We start from the raw sequence: 17,207 nt of genomic DNA on the forward strand, positions 1-17,207 counted from the left end.
GTATCTTTTTTTCAGCGCAGTCAAGGAAAGATCAGCCTGCCTCTTAACTAAGCTGCAATAAACAAACCAACAGTTTCCTTTCTGGGCCTGTTTTGTGTCTGCTATCCATATTTAAGATGCTATTTTTTCACACGCTGAGAAAGGAAGGCTGGCCTTGCTTCCCAATCCCAATTTTAAATGAAGAGGAGTCTGCTGCTGAGAAACAGGAGAGCTCTGATCTCACACCAGCTCTATCTGAGGAATCTGTGACGGTTGTTAACTGCTGGGACTCCTGCATCAGTGCTGAAAATGATCTGGCAGGATAAAAAAGCAGCCAGGACTAAGGAAGTACAGTCAGCCAGGCTCAGACTTCATCTCAGGCATGCATTTGCTCACGGTGTTAAAAATGGCAGCAACCCAACACGTGGCAAGCTGAACTGCCTCCCTAAGGGCCACTGCTGACAGCTGCTGTCACCCTCCTCAAGCACAAACCTCCTGGCCTCACCTGCCTGCCTCTTCCTGCTGACCAATGCAGTTTGCTTCAGAGTTTTTGGGGCTATTTGCAGAGTTTCAAGAGTTCAAACTGACCATTTGCTCTACTCTCTGAAATCCTTCCAAGAAGCCAACTGGGAGAACAACCTAAAATCTGCCAGAATATACTGAGAGTTTTCTGATCTGTCCTGCGTCTCCCAAAATGCCTCTCTGAAATAAAAACCTGTTTATAGGGAGAAAAAAAAAAGAAATTCAATGTTGGCAAAGGGAAGTGTGAGAAAAGGGAGGGAGAGAGGGAAGTGGATCAAGACAAGCTGTCTTTTAGAAAGTACAACTGTTATTCCCTTTTTCTGTCTTCCTTTATCCTGTCCTGTGGGCATGTGGGCTAATTACCATGACTTGTTCACGCCTGCTGCTGTATTACATGGGATTTATTACACAGAAGTCTTTGCTGGGAATTCTGCCTGTGTGGGAAGTAGCTGGATTTAAAAAAAAGCAAACAAAAGTCAGAACTTTCAAAATCTAACTTTTCTTACTGTACTAGCATCTAGCGCCAGCTGCACAAGTCAATGAAAATTAACCTTCCCCCCTACCCCTTGGATATCCAGTAAACTCAGATTTGATCCGGATGTTCTGATTTCCATGGAGCTAAAATGCAATCAAATGCTTGATTTTGGGGGATAGATTTGCTTAAATTGTATTAATTCACAAGGATAAACACAATTAGCAGAGCTCATTAGCTTGCAAAATGTAATTTATTTTCTTGAATATACCCATTTCCTTGGATGAAGAGCTCCATTAGGTTTATTATATTTGCAAAGCTTATATAAAAATCCAAACCATGGCAACAAAGAGAAAATTGTTACTACACAGTCACAGCAGTCACTTTTCCATGTTAAATAAGTTTGGCGTTTATTTATATTTAAATGAGAATATCTACCACTATCAAGACCAGGATATGGGGCAAGTTCTTATACAGAATATAATTAAAACTAATTCAAGCAACAAATGTGGCCTGAAATTAAAATAGCCCCCAACTTCTTTAACTGAAACATGATTCAGTATTCTCTCTCAAAACCCCTGTTTGCAATTGCTTAATTATCATAAGCAGCAATAGTAAAGGGACGCTGGCCATTTACAGGCTCATCAGATGGGTCTGCATTTAGCCACGTCTGCTCTGCTTAGTGCTGTGCTTTAATTTTGCTGTGATATAAAGGCTAGAGAGTGGAGAAAATGAATACATGGCAAAGTACCTGTCATTACTTGTATCATATTACTGAGGTATTCTACGTGCACAATACGAAGGCGGCTGGTCCAATTTTCACACTGTTATCATTTTTGATATTATACTGTCTAAAAGCAGTGACACACAAAAGAAATGCTTTTATCATTCTCAGTGCAAGGATGATACTAATTACATCATCTGTCATCATTATACAGCTAAACAAAACTTTTCTTTCATAGGAAACTGCCATTTAGCAAATTAACGGGTAATGACCCATAATATACAGAAGATTGAAATTTGGGAATTACACTCACATTAGTTTGTTTTCTGCTTTCCCCTCAATTTTAGTCCCTGATACATCATGAAAAGGAAGAGAGATGGAGAATTTCTTCAACTATTTAATTTGCCAATAGCCCTGTCGTCCTTTTGAAAACTGATGCAGGATCATCTCTGTCCATATCAGTGAATAGTTTCGTTCTACTTAATGATACAGCCAGTCTGCCAAGCCAGTAAAAGCCAGATGTTAGTACAGTGATGCACAGAAACCTGCTGCTGAGGCCAGATTTTCAAAATCAGACATGAAACGATGAGCCTATATTTGCTGCCAGACAGTGGATGGATGCTTGGAAATCAGGTCCTGGGATGTGAGTTGCCTCCTGAAGCCTGACCAGGTTACGTAAGATGATGGCACGGAGGAGGTACCTGAGGTGTCCCAGCAAGGAGCCCCACAGTAAGGCCAGGTAGGGTGAACATCCCTCCAAGAGCCCTCCTGCTGCCTGGACTCTGCTTCGAGCCTGGTCTAACACTGCAGTGAGCTGTGTCTGGGGAATGTTCAAGTGCCACTACTGAAACAGAGATCTGCAGGGATTACAAGAGGCACAAACCATTGTGGATGAGTCCTTAGTGCAAACTCCCATGCTTCTGGGAAAGAAGAAGAATAAAGAGACTTTATTTTTGATTGTGTCTGATCATGCTATGTTCTTTAACATAGGGTAGCAGGTGGATAACAATACAGACTTTAGGTGTCAGGTACTTACTACTAAGACAATGTAGCAAATCCATCAAAATCCAGGGAAGTACATTTTAGACAGATCTTTGCTCAACCTGAACTTCTGTGGCCCAGATCAGTTATTTTCTTTCATCATGTACCAGCTACAATGTGGGGAAAATAAAAAGGGAAATTCCACAGTGAATTAAGAATAAAAATAATGGCAAAGACTAGTGAATTTTATATGAACCAGCCATGTCAGTGGAAGATTCAGTCACCAGTAGGTGCTTCAGACACAGTAAGAGCAATTAAGTACTTGGCCTTCCATTCCCATTGTCCGCATCAGGGTGTTTAGGACTTTTCTCTTGCCCATAAAATGATTTCCTGACTTAAGTGAAAATCTGAACTGAATGTATCTGTAAAGTAAGAGGAGTTCTCAGTTCCAATTTATCATTGTTAAAGTGGATTAAAGGATTTTTTATTAGTAACACTTAGAGCTCGCTTCTTCATGCACTTGGAGACTTCTACCAGAGGAAACCTTCCCCAGCAGACAGCCAGTCCAGATCAAAAGCTGAAAATGAGCATGTGATGAGCACATTACACAGGCTGATGAGGACTGTGATGAGCTGGGAATTAGTGAGGAAGCCTTTGAGGAAAGACTGAGCGCTGGTGGAAACCCGAACATGGCTCTTGTCCTTTTCTGAGTCACTGCTGAACGAAAAGCTTAAGCCCCCTGCGGGACACCGCACTACTGCAATGATGGCTCCTCAATGAGGTATGTAAGCCTCTCTCTCAGCATTAACCCTCTTAGCAAGCCTCAGTATTTTAAACAGAATAAGACAGCACTGGAAATTGTGTGAGATAACAGTGTAAGTAGAAGTTCAACAAATCCTGAATCAAAACTGTTGACAATATACGCCCAAATTGGCTTTAGTGGTGCTAATGAAATCATGCTTGGTAAATGACTGGATGTATCACCTCCACAAGTAGCTCTCCACAGGCAGAAGAGGAAAGCCATATTGATCACAAAAAGGGGCTTGATGTGTTTGTTTACTCCACCCAATAGGCAAATATTGTATTAATTTTAGGTAATTTGAACCAACATTATCAAAATGCTCTCTTAATACAATGACAGTAAAATAATTTAATAAAAATTGTACTTTGTTATAATGTCAGCTCCTCTGACAGAGGAGCTACATTCATGCTGAGCTGTCCATCTGCTGAGACTCTTGACCCTATCCATGAAATTTAAAACAGGATTGATGAATCCATGTTGTTAAAGTGTATAAGTACCCACATCACATTTATGGAAACCTAGTTAGTGCAGTAAAGAACCAAGAGTGATTCAACTGGGCAACCAGAGGAGCCCAGAGCAGCTGTTCCCACACTGGGCCCTGGTGACCTCCAACATGTTCTGGGATAGCCAAGATCCCCCAGCCAGCCAGAACCTGTGGGAAAGATCTGTTCTCCCAGTACTCAGCAACCACGTCAGATGCAGTAACACATCTAGGATCTACATGGCCCCAGTTGCCTGTCCTTTAATGACTGAGTGACATTCTCACTTTCTAAATTTAAGCAAGGGAAGGAATCTTAACAGACCTGATTGCTGGTTAGGGCTTTTATAATCAAGACTTCAGTTTTGAATAGAAATTATTTATCATTCTCATTTACTAACCATGTAATAACAATCCAAGATGCTATCACTGCCTTTTCTTTATTATAATGTCTTTTTTAACATATTCTGTTTTCCATTTAAGGTTTTAAGTAAATCTCTCATCATCTGGTTTTGGGACATCAATTCAAGACTCAAGGGAGGTTCCTTGAACTCTCCTGGTCCTCAGTTCCTGGCTGACAATTACCAACCCAGCCAAACACTTTCCTCCCTCCAAACTTGAAATAATAATTTCAGTGTCTTTGCACAGGTCCAGACTATGCAATTATAAGCTAGATCCAGTCTGGATAATTATAAATTATATCTTTTAAATCACCTATTTCACTTGGAGAAAATATAAGTACCCCTTTTTCTGGGGTACCTAGGTTGTCTCACTCCACTCCAGGGCTGGCTACCTCCTAAGCCAGTGAGAAATTATATTAAACCCCCAACATTCTCAGGGCATTTGAATGGGTAGAAATGAGACAATGTTACCAACCCAATACATCTAAAAGGACTTAGCATTTTTTAAATAGGTCCCTTCTCTCATTAAAACATATTTTGATATTTAGAATTTGTCTTCTATATATGTTAAAACATTATTTCTTGATAGTTATATAGATCTTCAGTACATAAAGAGCCCTTCTCTACTTTCTTTACAACACAAAAAGAAGGCTCCAGTCTCAGGAAATACCAAAACTTACTGAATTTGACACCTCAACATCCACAAATTTGGACAAAAATATATGATAAAATAATTTCCTGGTTTTAGTAAAATTCTTGGTTGAGCTTATCCTTAAAGCCAAGAGGTGCTGTCAGCACCACTTTATCTCCCCAAAAGTGAGTGAATTAGGGCAGCCCTGACTGGTAACATTGAGACTCACTGCACAGGGTTTCCCCATATGGCAGTTTTGAGAGAAAGAAAAAAAAATAATAAAGTAATGATGGCTTATCCAAAGACATGAGGGCAGCTCCAGCAAAGGGTTGCTGAATTCATTAAATTTCTCAAGGAAGAAATTCTTATTGGAGTGGGCTTTTCACAGATAGGCTCTTGTTGAAATGTAGTGAATTTCTGCTTGTGAGCAGATTTGACTGTCCTTGAACAGCTGATCCTTGGACAAGATGTCAAATTTGCTTGTACTGTTCCAGCAAGTAACATACAATGAAGAGGTTGTTATTCTGGAGCTGAAGGAATATGAGCCAATGTTCTTGATACATTTCTACAAATGAAAGAGAGGCTCATGTATTTCTTTGGAGTCTGATGGTTCTTTACATATGGATGATTAAATATCTGCATCTGTCTAAACCTGAAATCACTTGAGAGATTCCTGCAGGAGGTACCTGCTATCCATCTAGAAAAAATTCTTCTAAAATGCTCCTAAAAAGTGCTTCTCTATTTGGATGTTCAACAGGGGTTCCAAATCACAGCTCTAACCATCCTACAGAAGAACACACAAAACCCTCAAAGAAAAGGGTTGTTCTTAAAATGGCACAGTATGCCCATGATAAGAGAGTATCTAGAAGAAAAACATCTTAACACAGCAAATTCAGCCATCTAGAGAATCCACATCTGTAACAAAGTTCACACAGCATGCTGGAAAGGGCAAAGAGTAGAATCTTCTATTTCCTAGGTTACAGGCAATGGAAATCTACTACCACTGCTCCTCCTTCTGTTTTCCACAGGATGGTAGTGTTTTGTGCAAAATGATCCTTGGTTTAAAGGAACCACAGCTTGGGGATGCAAGGAGTATTTCCCTCTTCCATCACAAGGAAAAGGTCACACAGACGAGCTGGGTTTTATATTGGATTTGGATACTCTATAAATCAGTCAGACTGAACAGGAGTGTCAGCTCACATTTGCTCTTAAGATTTCTTTTATTTTATCTGAATTTGTCCTTTTTTGTTCCATCTTCCTCAACCTCACCCAAATACTTCCACGTGCAGGCTGATGAGCAAAGCACATTTTGTCTCCCTTTGAAACCTCAGAGGAATCATCAATAAAAACCATAATGTTCTCTTTAATCCTACATTCTTTTTTATTTATTTTGAGTAATGTCAATGAGCAAAACTGTGCAAAATATAATGCACAAAGTCTTGAGGCAAACCCTCCATTCTGTTCTAAGTACTGCATAGTCATATGGTGCAAACTTGACTAAGCATCTTGGCACTTTCTCTAGGCAAATGCTTCTGACTTAAACAGGCCTGGTCAAGTATTTCTCTTGAACTTACAGACTTTTTTTGCAGCCCAGAGATTTTTCCAGTGCAGTAGTATGTACATAAACACTTAATGCTGTAATTTTCTGAATTTATTAGGACAAAATTTCAGGCTGCTTTTATTTGCACATCTAGATGGTGGAAGTTTTGTCTATGAGTAATCATCTCTGCAAGCTTATCTACCCTCTTCCTCCTGGTGATTTCATCCCTGATGATATTTTTCAGAAGATTCGAGGTGTTAGGTAATCCTGTATTATTATTATTACTGTTGTTATTACTGACCATGACTCAAAGCCCGCCTCGCTGTGGGACAGTGGAGCTTATCATTAGCAATCTCAAGGCACAGTAAAGGAAAGTCACTGTTTGGAAATGTTTGCATTTCACAAATTTGTTCAGATTTTTTTAATTTAACATGGGACAGAATAATTCTCATTCTGAATGCAGTGAGATAGAAATTATTCTTTTTCATTCAGAATTTAGACACTGCTCCATGGAGGACCGCTGATTTGAAAAAAAGCATTTCCACTTTCTTGTAAGGAAACCAAAACTCATTTGCAATTTAATAATATGCTTCTCTGGAGATCTCCAGAGGTCACAGAATAGCCCATTTTGGGAACATTTATGTACATACATAAATGCACAATCTGGTGCTGGATGGACCTAGCTTTTTGAGTTTGGACTGAGTGTGAAGTCCCCATTCTCTGTTGACACTGTAGCAGCTATAACTTGACTGTCCACGTTTTAAGTCATGATATCAAAAAAAGTGGAATTATGCTGCTGTGAAGAAGAAGAAATCTTAGTGGGAAATTTTGGGAAAAGCCAAACTTATGGAGCAAACTAAATGCTCAGGAAAGGTGGCTTTAAAGCGCCTCCAGGCACAGGAGGATGGAGTGAAAGGGAACTAGTATGTTTCCTGTTGCACCCAAAGGGATGGATGCAGACAAGGCTGTACCTCAATATGTGTCAAGAGTTGAATGAGACAGATGACCAAGTGAAGACAAGGTCAGAGAAACCAGATATGAAACATGACTTCTGAAAGGAGAATGGCAACTCTGCAAGTATTTTGACAATTAATAACTTTTAGAACATCCAAATGCAGTTCCAGCTAACTGCAATGGATTGCTGGACAGTATTTGGAAGGATGGATACATGGATGGATGGATATATGTATGGATAGGCAGCCTGCCTGAAAATTTGGTCTGTATTTATAAAAAGTTGCCACTTATGCATTCTGTGCCAGAAGAGATCCTAGATTTTGGTTATCATCCAGCCCCTGAGAAATTTTGCACCTTGTGAATACAGTGTTGTGTGGACGGGAGAGAAAATAGTAATTCAACAGAACTCTGCCGCCTCTCAGACTTATGTTGAATGCATTTGATGGCCACTGTCATGGACAAAACTATATTTGGTACAAAACCACATTCTAAGCAAACTTAAAACTAGAGAGTGGGAAGGAATTCAAGACAACTTCAAATGTATCACTGTCTAATTAACTAGGTGGATCTGCAAATGATGACATAATATCGTGCAACAGTAAAATGAAACTTCTTCAGCTCTGTATTTGCAACACATAAACTACAGTTGCAAATCTGACATTTATTTAAAAATGAGACGTACAAAAAATAGCAGCAGGGACCAGATGACTTTTAAAAGCAGGTTCAGGGAGTTTTGACTCACTTCATCAACGCCCCAATTTTTATTTTTATTTTTTATGATAACCCACATAAAACATTGGTGGTGCTGAGTGAGAAGATCCTCCTCCAGTTGAAATGCGAAATCTCAAGCCACTGACATACTGAGAGATGTCAATCAAAAGATAATTCAATCACCTTTTTTTTGCTGTATGTTTAGCAAGGCAATGTTCTAGGACGATTACAAGTCCTCTTTGACTCTTCAGTGCAGTTAATCTCTGTCTGTCATGACCTGACCGACAGTGACATTAAAAGGACAGGAATTACGAAAAAAACCCTGCTTGGACCACAGAAAGGGGAAATGTATTTCATTTTCACTCAAGTGATGGCTTAGATACTCTCATCAACTTCTCAGTCCTGTTAAGACTATTTTAATCAAAGAAGATGGTAACTAATATCGATAAAAATTTGATTTTAGAGGACCTGTTTCCTTTATTACTGTGCATGAACAAGCTAAAACATGAGCCAGCAGCATGCTTTTGCAGCTAAGAAAGCCAGTGGTATTCTGGGCTGGCTGAATTAGTCCAAATATTGCTATGAGATCATAGGAGGGGGCCCTGCTCTTCTACTCAGCACTGGTGAGGCCTCACTTCAAGTGGCACGTCTAGTTCTGGGCTCCTCAATACAAGAGAGACATACTTGGAGAGTCCAGCAAAGGACCATGAAGATGATGAAGGGACTGGAGAACCTCTCCTATGAGTAGAGGTTGAGACAGCTGGGGCTGCTCAGTCTGGAAAAGAGAAGGGGGCTCAGCAGGATCTCATCAATGTATATACATTGAAATTACATAATTGTTTATAAATTGCACCTGAAGGGAGGGTGCAAAAAGGCTGGAGCCACGTTTCTTTCATGATCCTCACTTGTCAGAACCAGAGGCACTGGGCACAAACTGAAACACAGAAAGCTCCCTCTGAACATGAGGAAACATGTTTCCTCAGAGGGAGTCACTCACACTTGCTCAGGGGCTTTGTGCAGTCTCCATCCTTGCAGATATTCAGAAGTCATGTGGATGTGGTCCTGGGCAAACAGCTCTAAATGGCTGTGCTTGCCAAGGGAGCTGGACCAAACAACCTCCAGAGGCCCCTTCCAATCTCAACCATTCTGTGATTCTGTGAACTCTTATGCATCATTACCAAGCTGGGCTTACAAATGACCACTACTCATCAGTGCCTTGGTACCACTTAGGCCATCCCAGGAAATCACCGCTGTTCTAAGGAAAACACAGTAAGAGACATGCACAATGCTAACACTTCCATACTAACCTCACTCTGCTACAAACAACTGGAGAGAATGCAGGAGATTGTAGATTTCCTTCCCTACAACTATGTGGATACATATCCATATATATGTATATACACATACACATGCCCTCCATACAATTTTATATATAATTTTATACCTATAATTTTAATACTCTCTCTACCTTTCTAGACAAATGGGAGGTTTTCCTAAGGTTACACAGGCCATGTATTCTGGTGCAAGGCAGAGAATGGAAAAGAATCTTTCTAGAGCCTTTATCACACAATAGCCTTTAACTACTGTTACTAGAATAACAAATGCTAGGTTACATGAAGAATTTAAACACTGTCCACCCCCCAGCATTCATGTCTGGAAGTAGGTGCACTCACAGAAATGCAGGTCAAGCTGAAATCCCTTTGAAAATTCAGCCTTTTCTGAAGGAAAAAGTTGACAGTTATTGACAAAATGTTGTACTCTGCCTTGTTACTATTCATGATTAAGGAAAGTAAATATTGTCTGAGGCCTAATGAGAATTCCAATGCAATAAAGTCAAGTGTGAAAGGTGCAATCAATAAGTGATGATGCAACAGTATTCCTTTGTAGTTTTGTTATTGTTTAGTTCGTGCTATTTGCTGATGCTTGAAAATGAAGTGTTAAGAAACTAGTGTTACAAGGATTAACATTCAGATTTTATTTCTGATATTGTTATGTTTCTACAGTCATTACACTCTGAGCACTAATTAGCATCTGCTTTCTTTTCCCACTAGTTAAGGACTGCAAACCAAAGAATTATAGAACACAAATACTATGGAAACGAACATCAGTATTTTCCATTAACATCCACAAATTAAACCCCATGATGTCCATGGTTAATTTTACACTGCAGGAGTAAGTACTGCAATAAAGTACTATATTTTCCTCATTTTTTTGTGTTAGAAACTATGCTTCAAAGTATATCAAATTTATGAAGGGAGTGTATTTCCAAATGTGTAATAGATCTCAGAGCCCAAGCTGGAATGTTTATGTTCTACATGATATCATAGGTATCCACCAAGGACTCAGTTTTGGATTTACAAGTCTTGAATATCAGGAAGCATATTGCTCCAGGAGACAGACAAGGACTACATCTCAGTTACTCAGTTTCTGCAAGGAAACCAATCTCTTCCAGTCCTTCATCAGACTGATTAATTCCTCTCTGTTTAGCTCAGCTGGATTAGCAGGCACATTGACATTGGTCTCTGCCACTGTGCCATAGCACAGGACACTGGTACCTTGTGTCAGAAATTGAAGGGATGATTTTCTCTCTTCCCTGCAGGCACATTGTACAAGTGACAATTTGTGCTGTCCACATCATGTAGCCTAAAGATCCTGAAAATCTGTTTGAATATTCTTTGCAACTCTGTATTTTCTGAAGAAGCCACGTAAAAATTTGGCTATGAGAACTTCAGTGGATTTTCACCGAATACATTTACAATTAACATCTTTATGTTTCTGCATATTCTGCTGTATCAATTGCTCTGGCACTTTAGCTTATAGAGCAAGATTTAGGACATGGATGGAAAACAAGGGCTGGTTCTGTCCTAAAATAGTTGGTTACATACCTGTGTTAAGGTGTCATGGCTTTTGAAGTCAGCTATGAGTATTTGGCATTAATCCTTTCCAAAGGGAAACTACAGGTCAAAGCAGACGCCACCCAAAACTCCTGTTCGTTGCGTATGGTAAAAGACCTCATGCATTTCACAAGGCAGCTCTACAGTTCTTCATACATTGCTAAAAGCAATAATTCCTTTGAAATTTTATTTCTCTTGTAATGTAACAACTTTATAAATTCACTAAGTAAATAGATCATGTAGTTAACTTTAAGTCCTGTTTAAAGAGCATAACCTATTCTGACCAAGACGATTCTCTAATCCATGCACAATTTCTCTTACAAATAGTTTCAATGGAATTAGGTAAAAATTAGCTGTAACACTGGAGAATGACATATCTATTTTATATCAATGGTTCTTGTTATCAAAATGCATTTTTTGCAAAGCCATGGAAATGACTCTTTCAGTCACGTGAGATCTCTTGACCTATTGCAAATAAGACAGCAGTGCCTTTAACTTTTGGCAACTTATTTGTTTATGTGTATTTAGAAACAGCTGAGGAAGAAACCTAGTTCTGCATGAACACAGTATAAAATGGCCCATACACATACACAGCCAAAGGAAAGATAAATATGGGAAATAAAACATGATATTTCAAATCAGCTCCCTAAGAAAATCTAAAAATATAAGAAACCCTATCATATTAACCAGAAAGAACTGTTCTTTCACTTAAGGGATAGTTGGGCAATTATTCAAACCTGGACAAGACTGGATTGTCAAGTGAAATAATAATTCAGAGTTCCACAGGATAATGAGATAGATCTCAAGGCCATTAGCAGTGGCCCTTATTATAATACTGGCCAAGGTTCCCCAAGAAAGAGAGAGAATATTTAAATGAAACTTGTAGGGAACTAGTTTGAACTTGTATATTTGAACAGCTTAATACTGTCTCCTAGTTTCCATTCATTATTGGAGAGAAAGGTATCTACCATGTAAGACTGTGAAATCAGTCAGTCTTTCGAGACTGAAATCCCTGAGGGCAGAAACTAAAACATAAAATAACTGGATAATTAAGCCACATTGAAACTCCTGGAGCTTATATTAAGAATCTTATTCTAGTGAGATTTTAAGGTCTGGTTCAGCACCCAGTTGTCTCCTCTTTCCTGATTGTTTCTCTCTCATTCAACACAAACAAATCCAACATATATCTTCTCTGACTTCAGGTGTGTCATGAAGAATTACAGCTTTATATGTAAGGGCTTTCTAGGTTGGAAACAGAGGAAGGGATTACTTTATCTCTATAAAATAGGTCCTGCTTATGAGACATTTGTATATGCATGCTTCATTCTGTTCTGTTTGTTTGCTTTTAACCACTATGGGAATAACTCAATAGCTGGTGGTCACAGAGAAGCTCTCCAATCCCTGGAAAAAACAGTTGTCTAGCCTGCAGTTTGTGAGGTACAGTATGGTTAATGTGTCAGCAATTACCATGGATTAAAAATACTGCTTGTTTTAGTATTCTCCTTCTGATCCATCTCCTAAGTACAGGAATTTCCAAATACAGGAGCAGATCTAGGTCTGGCATGCCTGGTATCCTCCAGTGAGGAACTCTGCTCTGCACCTTAATGAACATCTCCTAGACTGACTGGTCTCTGGGGCGCTCGGACTATTAGGCCAGACCGGGGTTTACAGCAGGTTAAGCAAAAAGGCTGACTAAGAATTTGTAAATCAAATATTAAAGACTGATTAAATATTTTACGATCTTTTTACCTAGGCTTTGATTTGAAGTTTACTTCATCTGCTAGCCAGAGATCTGCTGAAGGTTAATTGATGGAGGAAGAGTAAATAACAGCTCATGCTGCTGGCCCTAAGCATGCGAGGCATTTAGGAGTATTCCTAACCTCTAGTGTGCAGTCACTGACATGCTCATTTGTCTCACTAGGTTAGTGTCACTAGGGCTCAGATAGGTGATCAAATTACTGCCCTGAAAGTGGTTTAAGCTTATGTGTTTTCCCTTGTATTGTATATTTCCACATGTCTCCAGTGACACCAAGTAATCCCTTAAATTGCGTTAATTTGATCATGCATCTGAGTACCCAGTGGAGAAAATTGGGATAGGTGGCTATGGAAAGTGGAGATGATGTCTCTTAAAAGACAAATAGTTCCTATGGAGGAGAGAGACACCCAGCAGAACTCAGTCTACCAGGATAGAGTATAAATCTCTCCCCCTTTCTTTCTCCTTCTACAAAATCAATGGTTTGTAACTTATAATCATGACTTGACAAATTGCTTTTGTGGACTTTGGGCTTTTTTCTTCCTTTTTAAGGGGAAAGAATTAACAATACGCTTATAATTGTTGGTTAATTTTTGGCTATCCAACTGGGCCAGTGTTGTTTAAGGCCCATCTAGAGAGGTCAAAGAAAAATTCAGAGGCTCATTATCCAGCAAGAGCACTCACCATAGAGGTTTAGAGTTGGAAACTTAAAAGCAATCTGAATATCTGGTTTTACAAAAGTACTGCTGAGATTCTATCTGAGCTCCTTTTCAAGGGAACTTTGGTAAGGGTTTTCACATACCAAAGTACAATTTATGTAAAGAGCAGGAAGAGTTATTGGACCAATCATTTTTAATAGAGATTCCTTGTCTTTAATTCAGAGCTACACAACAGAACTTAATAGCTTGTGGCAAATAAATAATTTACACATGGATTGTGTCTGAATAGAAATGCATACATAAAATATCACAGACTTAATGAAGGTGCTGTTTTTTTACAAAATCAATTTAATTGATTTTGCTGATAGGTCTGCATTAATATTTTTGGAAGCTCCATTTTGATTCACCTGTACACGTGGCCCAATCGTGATTCGTAAGGGAGGAAGGGAAAACTCTCCAAACGCAATTAGAAACTTGTAACACAGAGAGCGTTGGTAGTTTTGAAGTGTCTGGGGTAAGACACTCGGAAATAACACTCCACTGTGACCTGGTAGAGGGGCTCATTTACAAAGTACTCCTCAGAAAAGGTCAGCCTCTCAGAACGCTCATGACTATTCAGTCATGCGTTTTGCAGCATTTGAGCCTAGTGAAGATGGTAATGAAGAGTTTTCCCCGTAACGCTGAACATGTTGGGCTGTTGAGCTGCAGTCAGCTCTGACTTATGTTTGGCCTGAGCTCCTACCAGAGTGGGGACAAGACAAGGGTTGGACAAGGAGGTTGTTGTGGCAGATGCACAACTGCAGCCAGGAGAACAGTGGTTGAATGGAAACATAACATGGGGTGTATTTCACAGGGAGAGGCATGGGATGATGGCTGCTTTACCCTTGGAAACACCAGCTTATCTGATGGGCCTGAAAGCTGTTTTTCACTGCTTTTCGCCCACAGCCTGTCGTACCTCCTGCTAACACGTTGCTTTTGTCATCAGTAACTCACAGAAGCTCTGCATTTTAGAAAAGCGCGTAGGCAGCCACCGGGCCCACAGAGAGCGGCCGGGATGCCGAGGGTCAGCCGCCGCCCGCCCCCGCTGCGCGCCCGAGGGGGCCGAGCTGGCCCACCTTACCTTTGGGGTGCCAGGGGTCCGTGAACTCATACTTCCCCACGCCGATCGTCCGCAGCATCTGCACCCCGTTGGTGTTGTCCGGGCCGCCCGCCGCGGCCGCGCTGGGGGGCAGTGGGGCGGCCGCCTGCCCGTTGGTGGCGGGCGCGTTGCTGGGCAGGGCGGCCGAGGGCAGGGCCGGTGGCGGCGGCGGCAGCATGGGGCAGGCCAGGTGCCCATTGCCCACCGCGCCGGGGCCTGGGTGGGCCACTGGGCCCACGCCGCTCATGGAGGACATGCTGAGGGGCTGGCTGTTGGTGTATAAGGGCTGGCTCTGGAGGTTGACCACCATGTTGCTGAGGGGCTGGGAGGGCGGCGGCTGGAGCTGGTAGTGGCCCGGCATCAGCGGGAGCTGGGGGGTGACGTGCGGCGGGAGAGAGGGTGTGACGCCGATGACGGGGGCCTGGACGTTGGCGGCCGGGCTGAAGGTGGGTGGCTGTGTCATTCCATAGGAGTGCGTGATGAGGGCGGGCTGGCTGCCCGCTGCCACCGTGGTGACCCAGGGCGCTGCACCTGCGGCACAAAGGAAGGCCGGCAATGGCGGTGGGCTCGGCATGGGGGAGAACAGACATCAACACCCTCATCCTTCCCCTTCTGCACTCGTGGACAGCACCAACACGCCCTGCTGCACTACACCTAATGCAGTTTGGGATCTGGAGCCCTTCCCAAGCAGTAAGTGCATAAAATTGCTGCAGCAATGTGAGCACAATTGTTAAAATACTCATCAGGTGACATGCGGCATGTTTGCAGTTTTATGTATTTTGCACTTTATGCAGCTTAAGCACACGCTTCCAAGAAAATTAACCTCTTTCCCTGCTGTGCTTTCACGGCTCCCTGACAAACACTCTGTGTGTATAATAATGGTGCTCCAGCCACTACAAAGACATTGTAATTAGGCGTCTGGCATAGTAGCACAATGTATGATATGTGTCTGGAAGCTGGAAATCATTTCAGGTAGTTCTGGACATAAAAGAAGTCTTAAACTATTACAGAGTGCCTTTCCCTCCAGTGAAGGCAGAAAAGGATAAAAAAACCCCCACTCTAATGAACTTGCAGCATCTTAATACATTTGTATCAGCCCCAGCACAGAAGAAACTTGAGGGGTCTTTACAATGAGGGAAAACCCCTGCTAAAGAATAAAGAAAGGGCTCACAATGAAGTCTAATTTACAGAGGTAAATGGAGATAGTGCATTGAATTTGCTTTGAACGATTTTCCCTGGTAGAATTACAAATAAGATTAGAGACATACCTGGGTTTTCATTCTCCCTCATCTGTTTAGATGGAGGCTCATCAGTGTCCCAGGGCGTGGACTGATTGATGGGTGTCTGTCCCCACCTGACGCTTGTTGCAAGTCCTTGAGGCTGATTTTCAGTCTTGGAAATGCAAGGTGTCTACCAGAGAAAAAGAAAAATACAGAATAAAAATGTTTGGACTATTGGGATTAATTATGGTTCCTCATAACTAGTAGCTTGCTTGTTTGTTACAGTCCAAGAGGATATCCTAAGATCTTTAAATATCATTCATTTGGGGGTCGGACTACATGATCTCCAATAATTCTGTGATTTTGTGATTCTGTGATTGTCCTCCTGGCTTGCATGAGATGTCTGTATGGAAATACAATATATTTGAAAAAAAAAGCCTTTGGAAATTTAATAGATCTACCTTAAAAAATCCACAACAAACTAGTATTTTCAGAAATTAGTCACTTCATTTGCCATAAAAATAAAAAACCCCCCAACAAACAACAACCCAGATATGGTAATATCTACTCAGTGGCAGCTACATAAAATGGAACAATCTTCTGTTTGCTCAATTTCTTCCAAAAATAGCGAGTTTTGTTTAGCAGGAGGTAGAACAAGAGAGACTTATTTACAACTGTAGGACAAATTACTGTAGAACAGTAAAGAGAAGTCTTCGCATTTACTGTCTGTCAACCCTTGAAATTGAATGCCAATAAAAAAAAGCATAACATCACTGGCTGCTAAAGTGGGTATGTTGGCAGGTCTTCAGAGAGGTTAAAATAATTGTAAAGGAGGGAAAGGATTTGGGCTGAATAATCATCAAAGCAGACATGATCTGAAAGAGATCTCTTGATGAAGAAACTATCACATGGATTTAAATGCCGCACCAGACCCCTGCTGCAATTTCAGGGGGCCTTCCCAAACAATCACGCCTTTGCTGAAGGAAAGGCTTGTAGAAAACAAGGGTGATCCAACAGGTCTCATTTATTTAAGTCTGCTGTGTATTTCATTGCTGGAAGATTAAAAGTTTTTTGTTTTGTTTTGTTTTTACTGGTGTCAGAACCTCTAAACCAAGCAAACGGAACCAGCTGCCTATTGCTGAATGAGTATTGAGGAGTGAAGCCATAAAGAACAGGAGACCAGTCTGAGTGATTGCTTGTTTGCCTCGCATCTGGGAAGTAATTTAGCTCAGAGATGGGGGCACAGCAGCTCCATAAATGCCCTGGGTCACACTGTACCAATGAAATCTCTGTCAACACCAGCAGCCTGTTCACCCATCACCAGTACCTCAATCATCCCATGAAAGGA

At 41.0% G+C, this 17,207-nt stretch overlaps 1 protein-coding gene across 3 annotated transcripts in view; it reads right to left on the bottom strand.

Moving 5' to 3' along the window:
- KLHL29 (kelch like family member 29) overlaps nucleotides 1–17,207 on the bottom strand; it is a 387,532-nt gene that overhangs the window by 121,864 nt on the left and 248,461 nt on the right. For all 3 annotated transcript variants that reach the window (XM_054279557.1, XM_054279555.1, XM_054279556.1), the window contains 2 exons: nucleotides 15,908–16,049; nucleotides 14,622–15,170 (listed from right to left, as the gene is read on the bottom strand). In XM_054279557.1, the coding sequence (XP_054135532.1) occupies nucleotides 14,622–15,170; nucleotides 15,908–16,049 (691 nt within the window). The remainder of the gene's footprint in view (nucleotides 1–14,621; nucleotides 15,171–15,907; nucleotides 16,050–17,207) is intronic.

This window comes from Melozone crissalis, unplaced genomic scaffold (genome assembly GCF_028551555.1).
Source record: "Melozone crissalis strain CALT ecotype California unplaced genomic scaffold, PUWL_Pcris_2 ptg000027l_1, whole genome shotgun sequence".
Lineage (NCBI taxonomy): Eukaryota > Metazoa > Chordata > Aves > Passeriformes > Passerellidae > Melozone > Melozone crissalis.